The 12153-nt window shown below is 40.5% G+C and overlaps 1 protein-coding gene across 5 annotated transcripts; it reads right to left on the reverse strand.

The window, feature by feature from the left end:
* Positions 1-704: 704 nt before the first annotated feature.
* On the reverse strand, positions 705-5196 carry LOC105054404 (uncharacterized). 5 transcript variants are annotated; one of them, XM_019853588.3, is made up of 6 exons: positions 4932-5196; positions 4112-4539; positions 3384-3659; positions 3141-3278; positions 998-2402; positions 705-910 (listed from the first exon to the last, which is right to left on the reverse strand). In XM_019853588.3, exons 2-6 carry the CDS (start codon positions 4421-4423, stop codon positions 852-854), a joined length of 2190 nt encoding a protein of 729 aa, XP_019709147.1. In that variant the 5' UTR covers positions 4424-4539; positions 4932-5196; the 3' UTR covers positions 705-851. The 5 variants fall into 5 exon arrangements, with proteins under 5 accessions (XP_019709147.1, XP_010934196.1, XP_010934194.1 ...); XM_010935894.4 differs by having other exon boundaries at positions 705-2402; positions 4112-4503; XM_010935892.4 differs by having other exon boundaries at positions 705-2402.
* Between the last annotated feature and the right edge of the window lie 6957 nt (positions 5197-12153).

Consider the following 12153-nt stretch of genomic DNA (forward strand, 5'->3'; position numbering starts at 1 on the left):
TACTTTTTGAATACCACAAAGAATCTAAAAGGAGAGAGGAGAAAAAAAATTGAAGCCTACGATAAACTTAAATGCATATGTCCATATTATTTTGGCGATCAACAGGAAAACTGAAATAAAATTGAAATTTATAAAATGCTGTTACCAACAAAAGCCCAATCAACGAGTCGCTGGTTTTTCATCATTTAATTCAAAGAAAAAGGAAGAAATCTAATTTTCCTTTCAAGGTCTAGAGTTTCTGTGGAGCCCATTCTATGTCTGAAGGCAAGCAGCATTTGAGAGCATATGATGCCAAATTTGCTATGTGGTAATCATGGACCAAGAGTGAAGGCTCTGCATACTAAAATTAATCTGCAATGAGCAATACAGTTTGTTAATCTAAGCCCAGCACCGTCTGAATCTGTAATGTTGTGTCTGTAACGGGATGGTAGAGCAGTCCCAACCAAAGGGAAAAAAAAGGATAACAAAGATGTTTAGGCATGAAAACTCCTCTCCGAACAAGAACGATGCATATCTAAACCGTGAATATGTCATGCAATTATCATTGCTTAACAACGAAGAGATAAAGTAGACCACAATCATATTAAGCATAACCAAACATTTCAGTGATGAGATCAAGCTGTACATTAAGAGGATAAAAAGAATGTAGATTAGACTCAAGCAAATACAAGATCATCGGGGCAATCAAAGAAAAACATCTGCCGTTCGAGCATCACCAGAACTACATTCAAACGCCAGCCAAGGCAAATTTTGTACTACATAAAAGGAGAGGATCCATTAAGAATTTACCTGAGTTACTTAAAAGGAACCCTTCTCCAGAAAGGTTGCTATTCTGCATCCCCACTCCGTCATCAAGCCCCTAAAGAAGAAGCCTCCTTTGCAATAAGATTAATACCACGAACCCAGAGCTCTGGAGCAGAAACATGACTGGCCTCAAAATGGACCTCTCTACCACTTACAGTAACCACTCTAAATATCAACAATTTACCATCCTCACCTTCCATCTTCCGATTCTTCAGAAAGTTTAAGCTAGGCCCAGCTATTGCCTCCTTACACTGTACATTCCTCCTGCTCGACTTGCCCCATGTCAACACCCCAGATTTAAGCATCCGGACAATCTTCATGTGAGGAGATCCTCTACCTTCCCGTGTGTGCTTGCAGAGCTCCTCGCCGGCAAGCACAAGAGACCGAGCCAGATGATCAAGCAGCACGCCCTCTGTCACCTTGTTTGACCTGTTGCTTTTCCTTGCCAAAGATAAGGATGTCTCCCCCCGGTGATTGACAAGACTGCAGTCTGCATTCCCCTGTAACAATAAAATCTTGCATGCATCAGAGTGACCTTCAATAGCAGCGAGCATAAGTGGTGAATACCCCTCTTCATCCAAGGAATTGACACTATATCCCATTTTTAAGAGCTGGATTAATGAGGATGTGTCCCCCTTGGAAGATGCATAATGGAGAGCTCTGAATGATGTATGATCAGTTATTACGTCAGCCAGCACTGCTCTGAGCAAGATTTGTTCAAAGCAGTCCCTGTTTGCAGAATTTTCATGCTGCAAGACAGACATCACAGTCTTGCCATCAGAACTTCTTACTGCAATGTCTGCTCCAGCCATTACTAAAAGACGAAAAGCCTCAGCATGTCCAGCATTTGCTGCAGCCATGATGGGACTGAGCCCTGAACCATCCAGTTTGTTTAGATCTGCGGTGGATGAATGCAGAATCATCTGCAGCGGTTCAACACTACCATTTCCAGCAGCAAAATGTAATGGAGAGAAGACACTCAGATCTGTTGATCGAAGACTTGCACCTGCATATAAAGCCTGGGAAAAGGTATTTATGATGGAAGATGCAAACACACTTCTTTTTGCCAACTGGACGGCAGTATCGCCCGAATTGCTGACCAGCCCTAAGTCTGCCCCAGCTATAAGTAGCTCTAGAAAACAATCAGCATGATCAGCCTTCGCAGAGATCATTAGAGGAGTCTCACCTGCTGAAGTCCTTGCATTGATATCACATCCATTTGAGATTAACTGTCTAAGAATGGAAACACAGCCAAGTCTAGCAGCTAAATGGATTGGTTGTGATTCATGTCCAATTTTTGTTTTTATGGGGAACTTGGAATTTGCACCTGCATCAAGAAGCACCTGTACAGCATTGAAATTCTGGCAGAGGATGGCATGGCAAAGAAGAGTTCTACCGAGATGTGGATTCTCTAACAAATATGGCTCATGTTGAAGCAACAGCTTGAGAATTTTGCCACTAGCTTCATGGTACTCAACCGCACACCATGCTGCATTGTAAATCTCCCCCAAGCATGCACCAACTCTCAGCTCTTCACCGGATACAGGGTCCCATGACCATGCACCCACACGAACTAGACAGTCCGTCTTAGCACCAGCCTGCATTGAGATCCTTGTCGATGAATACACAGAATGACATGTAGGGGCAAAGAAATCTAAAGGATAAAGCCATTCTTGTGCATTGAATTCTAAATGCCTGCAGGTCTTGGAATGAAGTTAACATCATATCTCTATTAGGAAAATATTTTGTGCTTATTGTGTCTGATAGTGCTCTGATATGTGACCTAAGTCAATTTGTACAAATACACAAGGATAGAAAATCTTGTATGTGCATAGCATTCTAAATGCCTGCAGGACCTACATTAAAGTTGACAAATTTCTTCAAGATAACTTATCATTGACACGTTTAGAAGCCTGAGGAGGAGGTTGCAGAGAGCAGGTAGATGGTACATGTATTTGTTTCTCATAACTTGAAAAGTTGGCACAAAGTTAGTAGCAGCCGCCAAAAGAAAATGTTCCCTAGTTTAAAGAAGCAGAACAACAAAAAGGTTTTATATTTTTGAATTTAGCAAAAACAGCAACATCAAGAAATTATTCCGTAATCTTATGTATTTTCATCCTCTTTTCTTTCCAATGAGGTGGTGTGAAAGAGGAGCTTTTCCAGACCAAACTTACGAACAGGATGCAGCTCATGGAAGTGTACCGAAGTATAAGAAATAATGCACAATTAAATAAAAGCCATCCTCCAGTTTCAAGTGGCACTTCACCCCAAAGACATTTAATGGGAATAACATGAAGGCTTGCAATTAAAATCGACAAAAGCAGGTAGAATATTACCCCCAGCAGAAGTTTCACAACAGAAGCTTGCCGGCTGACAATAGCAGCCACCAACGGTGTGCAATCTACATTTGCATGCAGTGCGGGCTTAACTGACTGCAAGAGGACCCTGTCCATGCAATTTATGTCCACCCCATTCTGAAGAATAAAAACTTGATACTTGTCAAATCTCGGCACCAGAGATCCTGCAACTGGCGGATAAAAGGAAACAACTTTCTCAAGAAAATTATGAAGTTAGTTCACCTTGATTAATGCAGTGACTACATCGAGAAAGCCTCTGCAGCATGCACTTACAAGTGCATGTGCCACAGCATCTGGCCTTGCCATGTCTGAGCAGATTAATAATTGGACCGCCGCAGCCTCACCACAAAAACTAGCCTCCAACAAAGCATCTTCACAAGCTTTCTGGGATGCCCCAGCTTTTAAAAGCATGTCCAAAATACCACAATGACCTTCACGAGCAGCAGCTGTTGTTGCATAGCCCCGAAATAGTTCCTGATTAACATCAGCTCCAGCTGACTGAAAGGGAAGAAAGAGTTCAAAAAGAAGATCATAACAGGACAGCCAGACTAAGAGCTCATTCTCAAAGGAGAGAAGTTAAAGGAGCATTTAATTGGTATTATGTTGTTTTTCAAGCTGAAAAAAGATTTAACTAACCAAGTATATTTTGTGGTCCAAAGAAAGATCCTAAAACAAATATAACCTTGTGGGAGTTTTAAACCAAAAGTAGCAAAGTTTCTTCCATACCCAATTCAAATCAACAAGTGCGATTCTTACAGCCAATCCCGCATTCCGCATTCCTAGTTCATAACAAATAGAAAAGAAAACCACAAGAAAGGACCAGAAAAAGAAAAAGGCATGCCACCGAGGAGTATGCATACTCGCACAAATTCAAACCAGCCAAAGTCCCACCGCCACATGCTACAGAGAAAATGAAAAGAATGGAGGAGGAAGGAGGAAAAGGAAGCTACCAGGAGTTTGCGGACGACCTCGGCGTGACCCGAGTGAGCAGCGGCGAACAACGCCGTGACATCGGTCTTGAACTCCTGGTACTCGATCTTCACCTCGTCGGCCGCCTCCTCACGGAGGACGGTCTCCGTGCACTTGACCCTCAAGCTAACAGTCCCAATGTAGTTCACGTCCACCGCCGACCCCGCGGCGCTCAGGCACTCCTCCACCCGCTCGACCTCCCCTCTCAGCGCCGCCTCCACCAGCCCCTGCGACGGCAATGCCTGCTCGTCCGCGCCCCGTCCGAGGCGGGCCGCCGCCGTGTGCCTCGCCATCTTCTCCACCAGTGCTCGTGGACAAAATGGCGACAGATCTCCGAGCGGAGCTCGCCGATAGATAACGGAATCCGAGGGTCCTTCAAGAAAATTTAAATTTTTTTCCCGGATCAGAGCTGCCACAGAGGAATCGGAAAATCGTCAGGGGTCCCAACGGTCTGCTCGCGCTTGAGAAAAACAAAATATATCAATAAATAAATCGGTCAATGGCAAAGTCAAATGCGAGCGAGCATCTCACAAGCGGTAAATAGTAACTTCTTTGTTTTCTTCAAAGAAAGAATGGAATTTAAAATTTAAAAAACAAGAAGAAGGGAGAAGACCAGAAGAGAAAAGCGAGTTCGCAGTCTGTTGGAAGAAACGATAAAATGAGACGGTCAAAAAAATTCAAAACTTGAAGGCTGAACAAAGAATAGGTCGAACTGAGGAGAATACTGCAGCAACAAACCAGACGAAGAAATGAGTGGAATTAATGGAAAATTGGATAGGGAGTTGGGAGTTGGGACTCTACCTGACGAGAGAATGTTGGTTTACCTTCGTGCTTGTTTTACTGAAGGTGAACGGTAAAACTCGAAAAAGGGTGATGGGGTTATGCGGTGGAGACTGAAGACTAGGAAGAAGGGAGTAGAAGAAAGAGAGAGATGTGGAGTTGGACAGGTGACGGGACTAACGGGAGATCAGCAGCGTGAGGAGGAGAAGCAAGAAAATATTCTTCTCCGATCGGTGACTGGTAGGAAGGATTCAGATGGATGGTCGATGGCTTGGGAGCTGGTTGCTTGCTGCTTATTAGGTAAAGTTTTGATATCTGATATCCTGTTTATCGTTTATGTTCACCAGAGGTGAGGATAGGAAATACTGACCACTGGCCACAGTACGGGTTCTGGGTTCGATTTCGAACTGGGAAGTTCGCTTCGGTGTTCGACTTTTGGGATGGTTTGGAGCGATCTCGAGCGCGGACGGAGGCTTGGCGCGTGCGTGGGCGGTGGGTGGCAGCACCATCCGCGCCGTGATTTACGGGGACCCCTCGATCCTGCCCCCTTGGTTCCCAGCTTTTTAGGAGATCGCGGAAATTTGTACACTTAGATTTTTCAAGTAGTTAGTGAACTCAAAATCTGGGTTTAGCTGGTCAGGCCAGGGTTGAGCTTGGACTAACCTTAGGAGCTGGAACATGCCGGATGTGGCCCCTCACGTGTTTGATTAAATTAATTAGAAGAAAAAGGCAAAAATGTCCTTCCTGTTCTTCTGCGAATTGATTAGTGACTATAAATCGTCCAGTAGTTGGATCCATGTTTTGCCAATTTGATTTACGGAAAGGCATTCCTGCATGATAAAACAAAATTAAATAAAGTCCTTGACGCTACCATGATGATTCATTTGAGTTAAAGATCATTCGAACAATAATTTTTTTTTTGAAAATAAAAAAAACTCTAAATATAATATAAAAATAAAAAAAATTTTGACTGAACTTTCTCCTGTCCTGATACCTAAAGAAAAACATATATTCTATCCATATATTTATCTATATATATATATACATTCTGACTCCTCCTCAAATTTTCCATAACGAGTGATCTATGGTACATTGGCCGAGATGAAAGCACCGATCGTACCATCATGATGGAGGAATAGGATAGAGTCATTATGCCGTACAATAGCAGAATATAAAAAAATCAAAAATAATTATTATTTTTTTAAAAAATTTTAATATATATATATATATATATATATGTGATGATCCCTTCAATATTTTAATCTTACACACATTACGAATCTATCAATTTTAAAAAAAATATATAATTAATTTATATATTAATTTTTTATTTAAAATAATATTTTTTAAAAATAATTATTTATTTATTCTTGAACTATTTATTTATTCTTCAATCTTTAATGTGAAAAAAATTATTGAAATTTTTATACAATCAAAATTATTTAATAAATAATATAAGATAATATTTTTTACTTATCTTTATTTATATATAAAATTAAATATTTATTGATATTTTTTTAATATTTTTGAAGATATATATTTTTATTTTATTATTTATTATAAAATATTTTATTTAAAAAATTATTAATAAATTATTATTTTATCTTCTCAATATTTAATGCCAGGCTCCGCCACCGGTGGCGGTGGCGTATATAGCATGGACTGCGTGGATGACATGAAATGCTATTTCGGCAAGAAGCCCAATCTTATATTCAGCTTATTAGAAATACAATTGCTTCACTTTCTGTCTATTTTCCTTCTTTGTATAATAATTTGCACACTGCTCCATCAAGGCACTGGGGTACTTCTATCTTACGTTTAGCTCATTCCTTCTTTGTTATCGTAGGTACATCCCCGTTATGTTATTCAAGATTATACTGGTGCTCTCTTGCGAGCAGGGAGAATAAATTCCTTATTCAACAATTCCATTAACTGAGTTTCAAGCAGCTTGGTTTGCTATGTTTAATGCCATCATTGATCTTCATGCACAAAGAATATAGCTTGAAGTTGATTCCTCTATTGTGGTATCTTGGTTGTAGCCTCTTCTGCTGATATCTTTAAGTATTCACCTTTGATGTATGATTTCATTCCATGGCAAGCAATAGTTTCTCAACTTAAAGTGTCTCATGTTCCTGGAGAAGCTAACTAAGTTGCTGATTATGTAGCTCATAAAATGTTACATGATTCTTTTCAATGAGATAATCTAGCGGATGTCGATGCATATTGCGTGCCGTATTGTTGTGGACTGATGCTTATGGCGTATTCTTTCCAAAAAAACAGTTTAGACATAATATCTCATATACATAGTTCCTATTTTATATCCATATTCAAAGATAAATTAATTATGTTACTTTGCATATTGGGTGCGGCCCTCGGATATCCATGGATTTGCAGTATCTCCATGGTTAATCAAGCTAGTCTACTACATGCCATCAACAGAACTGCGCTATCTATGCTTGTTTCAAGTTCAAAGCCATATGCGGACATATATGCCATACTCAAAAATACTCCGGAGCTACTCTTTTTTTTCATAGTTTTTTCTCTTCTGTGCTGCATGTTTACCTATTTATCCATGCTCAGCCTTGCTTTTCATCGTCTTTATGGTCTCCTAATACTGTGTCTGGCAGATTCCATATGGACCATTAAATACTGTCTTTGCTCTACATCATCTTCTCTTTCACTGCAAATTCGTGTTAGTTATATGGCAGCGGCTACCTTTGTGGAGATTGATTACCGCTCAGATATTTGCTCTTTCCGAATGCATACATGGTCCTCCTTTATGTGCAGATGGACCAATCAATTTCTAGCTGTTTACAATCCTACCGTAAGCATTGAAGAATGGTTTCTATGGGATATCAGGCCTGCTTATTTATTCTTTTATTTTTATATAGATGTACAATCTCAGTTGGGATTGTAAGGAGTTCGCAGCTATTTTTGTGGACCGCAGCTTTCAGTTGTTTCAGGTCTACTTCACTGTTCAGTAAATTCTATGCAGGCTTCCCACATCGCATACTGTTAAAGATGGGAGTATTCTCTTATCATCATTGCTTTTTGAGCGTAGCAGAAGCAATATATTGCAACACTTGTATATTTTCATCATACAGCATATATAAAGGCGTTTCTTATATTTGTTGCACAGTTTCGAGTCATACTTGATTGGCTGATTGTCACGCCTCCGATCCGAGATCGTGAATCGAAGGTCATGGCAACCGCCGCATATTCATGAAGAACTCTCTCCATAAGCATGCAAGGCATCTCATCACGCTATCAATGCATCACAGCGGAATAATTTTAAATAATTATTATTCAACTGTAATTCAAGTAATTAAATCAAATGTCTTACGTCCAATAAAATTTTTACTAAAAATAAAATAATAGATCTAAGTTCAATGAAGTTGACAATGCTAATCTCGCTTCTAAAAGCTCTGTCCCAATATTTCGTCCCACGCTCGAAATTAATTATCTGAATCTGAAAAATAGAAAGAAAGGTAATGAGCTAGACAGCCCAGTAAGTAACAAGTATCTCTACCAGATATTTCAGATATTATAAAATTTTCAAGAATAATGCTGCAAATAAACATAAAAATATATTTCATGCTGATTTAATGCAAATCCAATATTTTCAAAAATTCACATATAATATAATCATAAATCCGATTCGATTCAAAACACTCGTAACTCAACAGCCTCGACTATGACCAACGTTTAACCCCCATTGACGGGGTCCACAGAATACCAGCGCACAACCCCCACTGGCAGGGTCCAGAAATACCAGCGCACAACCCCCACTGGCAGGATCCACAAATACCAGCGCACAACCCTCACTGGCAGGGTCCACAAAGTACCAACGTATAATCCCCATTGACGGGGCCCACTGAAACATAGTTAGGCCGAGAGCATAAATCCGATCTGTATCAAAACACTAAATATTTCACTGAACATGTGCATAAATCGACATACCAAAATATTTCAAAAGCACTTTTCTTTCAAAACATAATTTCATAAATCATGCATAATTTCAGAGAATAATTATTTATTTTCAGAATAAATATGGAATATCTCGAGAAGATGATTCATTACTTATCTTTCACGGAGCACTGAATGAACGGATCGACTAACTTCTAGGAGATTCTTCCGTACCTATTATCCAAAATTATATTTTTACATTAATTTTAATTCAAAATTAAATCTAACAAATCCCAAAATCAAAATCTCGCTTAAAGTCAGACTCGTCTCTAAACTCGATCAGAATCATCAGATGAAGCCTTCCCCTATGCTAATCCTAGAAGGATAATTTTAGAGAGAGAAGAATCCATCAAGAGAGAGAAATATCCTAGAGAGAGAAAATTCTAGAGAGAGAAAGTAGAGAGAGAAAGTCCAATTCCAGAGAGAGAAAATCAGGGTTCAGACTGAAAGAAGAGAGAGAAGAGAGAGAAACTCTCTCTCTTATCAATTTCAATTTTTTTATTTATTTATTTATTTATTTATTTATTTGTTCATACATATATATATATATAAATATATATATATATATATTATTATTTTTTCTTTTCTTTTCTTTTCTTTTTCTTCTTTTTTTTTTCTTTTTTTTTTCTTTTTTTTTTTTTTCTTTCCTTTTCTTTTTCTCTTTTTCCCTCTTTCTCTTTTCTTTTTCTACTTTTTCTTTTTTTCTTCTTTTTTCTTCTTTTCTTCTTTTTCTTAGTTCTTCCCATGCCGGAACAGAGGACCGGCGTCCTCCGGCCTTGACCGATCGTTCGGGCCACGGCCGCCGCGGCGGAGGCCGGCGGCCGACAGGGGCCATTCCCCCGGTCACGGAGGGGCGGGGCCGGCGATCGATTTCGATCGCCGGTGCCGGAAAAATCTACGGGAAAGAGACCAAAACAGAGGTCTCTTTCTCCGACCGGAAATTGGCGACTCTCATCGCCGGCAACACGCACAATGCACGGGGAGGAAGGAGAAGAAAGAGGGGAGGAAGAGGGAAACTTACCTCAACCTCTGGAGACCTCGCCGGCGAGCAATACGGCGAGAAATCGGACGGTGTCCGCGGCTCTAATTCGAGGAAATCGGAGAGGAAAAGAGGGGGAGGAGGCCAATGATCGGTCTCAAGAGGGAGGGGATATTCTTATAGAGGACCCTAAGACTCCGAGGGGTCCTAGGAGTCCTGATCTAGCTCGGATTTCGCCGGAGAAGGAGACTCCTATCGGGAGTCTTCTTCCCGATTTTGCATCCCCTGTTTTTTTTTTTTTTTTTGGGCTTTGATCTGCTGGCTGGGCTGGACTTGGTTGGGCTATCACACTCATACTGATATAGAGTTCAGTCTTATGCTGCTTGCACACCTCCATTTCAGTATATACAATGACGGTTCTCCGCTTCAAACTCTGTCGCACATCATCCAACTAAATAGCTTGCTATTTTTGGATCTCTACGTATCTTCTGTAACAACATCTCTAGCAGATTTTTTGGATCTATATATATATTCCTGCTGCTTTTTACTCTTTCGTTTGTATCCCATTTTGGTTGTTCCTTGTAATTATTTGTACAGTACTCCTGTTACTTTCATATAGCATTTGCTCCGTCTTTTAGCAAAAAAAAAAAACACTGGAACAAGTTAATCTCCAGAAACTATCGACATATATAAGGCAACCACGAAGAGATCTGATTACATGATTTAGGCCTTTCATCGACTAGTGAGAACTAGATCCACACGAGTAAGGTACTGGTTCCATTTCTTTCGGTTGGTTTTTAGATGTTAACTGTTCTTAATATTGTTTCATCCATATGGATAGAGACTATATGGAAAATATTGAAGCATCACTTTCTTGGAATGAAAGATCAGATATATAAATGTGATTGGAGATGTCTATTTATGTCTTGATTTTTTTTTTTGAAAGAAAAAGATGCAAGACATGAGGAAGCCTGATCAAAGTTGGAGCAAGGGCATGATTAGAATCCAATTACTAATATCCAACACTTAGCAATATACGAAGGCAAAGAAAGTCTCTCATGATTATCTATAAATTGTCTAGTACTTTGATTCATGATTTTTTGTTGTGGAAAAGCATTCCTCCTAGAGCAACATGATAAGAGAAAATTAAATATGATTTAGATATTTCAAGAGTTTAAAATATATTTTAGATCTTGATCAATAATAACTAAATATATGCAAGTAATGGAATTAGATTGATGTTTTGTGGTGAAACTTTCATGATTTTGTTTGATGGTGAGTCATAGGGGCTTCCAAGGATGCGTGCATGCATCTTCCAATATTGCTCACAAAAAAAATTGGTGTTGGCGCGAAAAATCAGGTCAGAGGCAAATAATTATAAATTATATTTATTCATGCTTTATCCATCTGTCAAGCTAAGGTTTACTCATGATTGTTGGAAATTGGAGGTTTCACAATCCCTTTTTTAATTTTTATTTTATATGGCCCAATCCCTAGCAAAAATATTGTTGCGGCCAATCCCCTCATCGCCTGGTCGCCGGGAACGAGCGCCTGCAAAAAGAAAGTCCACACTGACCGGAGGCGGCTCCGACGGGGACCCTCCGACGGTCAAATCAGAGAGGAGACTGGACAACAGTGAAATGAAGACAGAGAGCTCAATCGAGAGGGAGAGAGAAAGGTGCAAGCCTGGGAGTTCTCGGAAAACCCCCCACGCACTGTTGCCTTCCCCGATATATATAGTGGAGCGTGGTATGGCGCCGTCATTAATGGCGCGGACAATCGAAGAATTGTCAATTCACTGTAGACTGTCAGAGTCGCCGTGAAGGTGTCACGTCGCCGTGGGTCACCGAACGACTGCACACGACAATGTAACAGACGCAGTCTGACCGATCACATCGGACGACATTTGGGTCACCGGGATGCGTCTGAAGGTCGGTCGACTTTCTCCTCAACGAACGGCCTTCGACTCCGCCAGTGCGGCCGACTCAGCGCGTTCGTGCCTTAAAGTCGGTCGACCCCTGACTGAAGCCAGGACGACGCGCTTTCGACTCCGACATTCGATTTGCGGCCTAACGATAGATGTCCGATCTAAGTCCTGAGACGGGCGATCAGTGGTCGGGGTTCGTCTTTGCTCACCTCACATTGAACCGCCGACTATCTCAACTAGCGACTCGGGAAGGCGATTGGGTGTCCTAATGTGGCACGCCAAGACTGCTTGGCGCTAGAGGAAGTCTGCGATTACAAGCACGTCCCAGCAAGCAAGAAAAGGAAGTCGAAAGAAAAACTAGAAAGTTCTTA

This window comes from Elaeis guineensis, chromosome 11, assembly GCF_000442705.2.
Source record: "Elaeis guineensis isolate ETL-2024a chromosome 11, EG11, whole genome shotgun sequence".
Lineage (NCBI taxonomy): Eukaryota > Viridiplantae > Streptophyta > Magnoliopsida > Arecales > Arecaceae > Elaeis > Elaeis guineensis.

Coding starts and splice junctions, on each gene's coding strand:
- LOC105054404 (XM_010935894.4), bottom strand. CDS start 4,423: ATGGCGAGGCACACGGCGGCGGCCCGCCTCGGACGGGGCGCGGACGAG. Junction 3,660..4,111: donor AGGTCGTCCGCAAACTCCTG/GTAGCTTCCTTT, acceptor CTTCCCTTTCAG/TCAGCTGGAGCTGATGTTAA. Junction 3,279..3,383: donor TAGTCACTGCATTAATCAAG/GTGAACTAACTT, acceptor TTTATTCTTCAG/AATGGGGTGGACATAAATTG.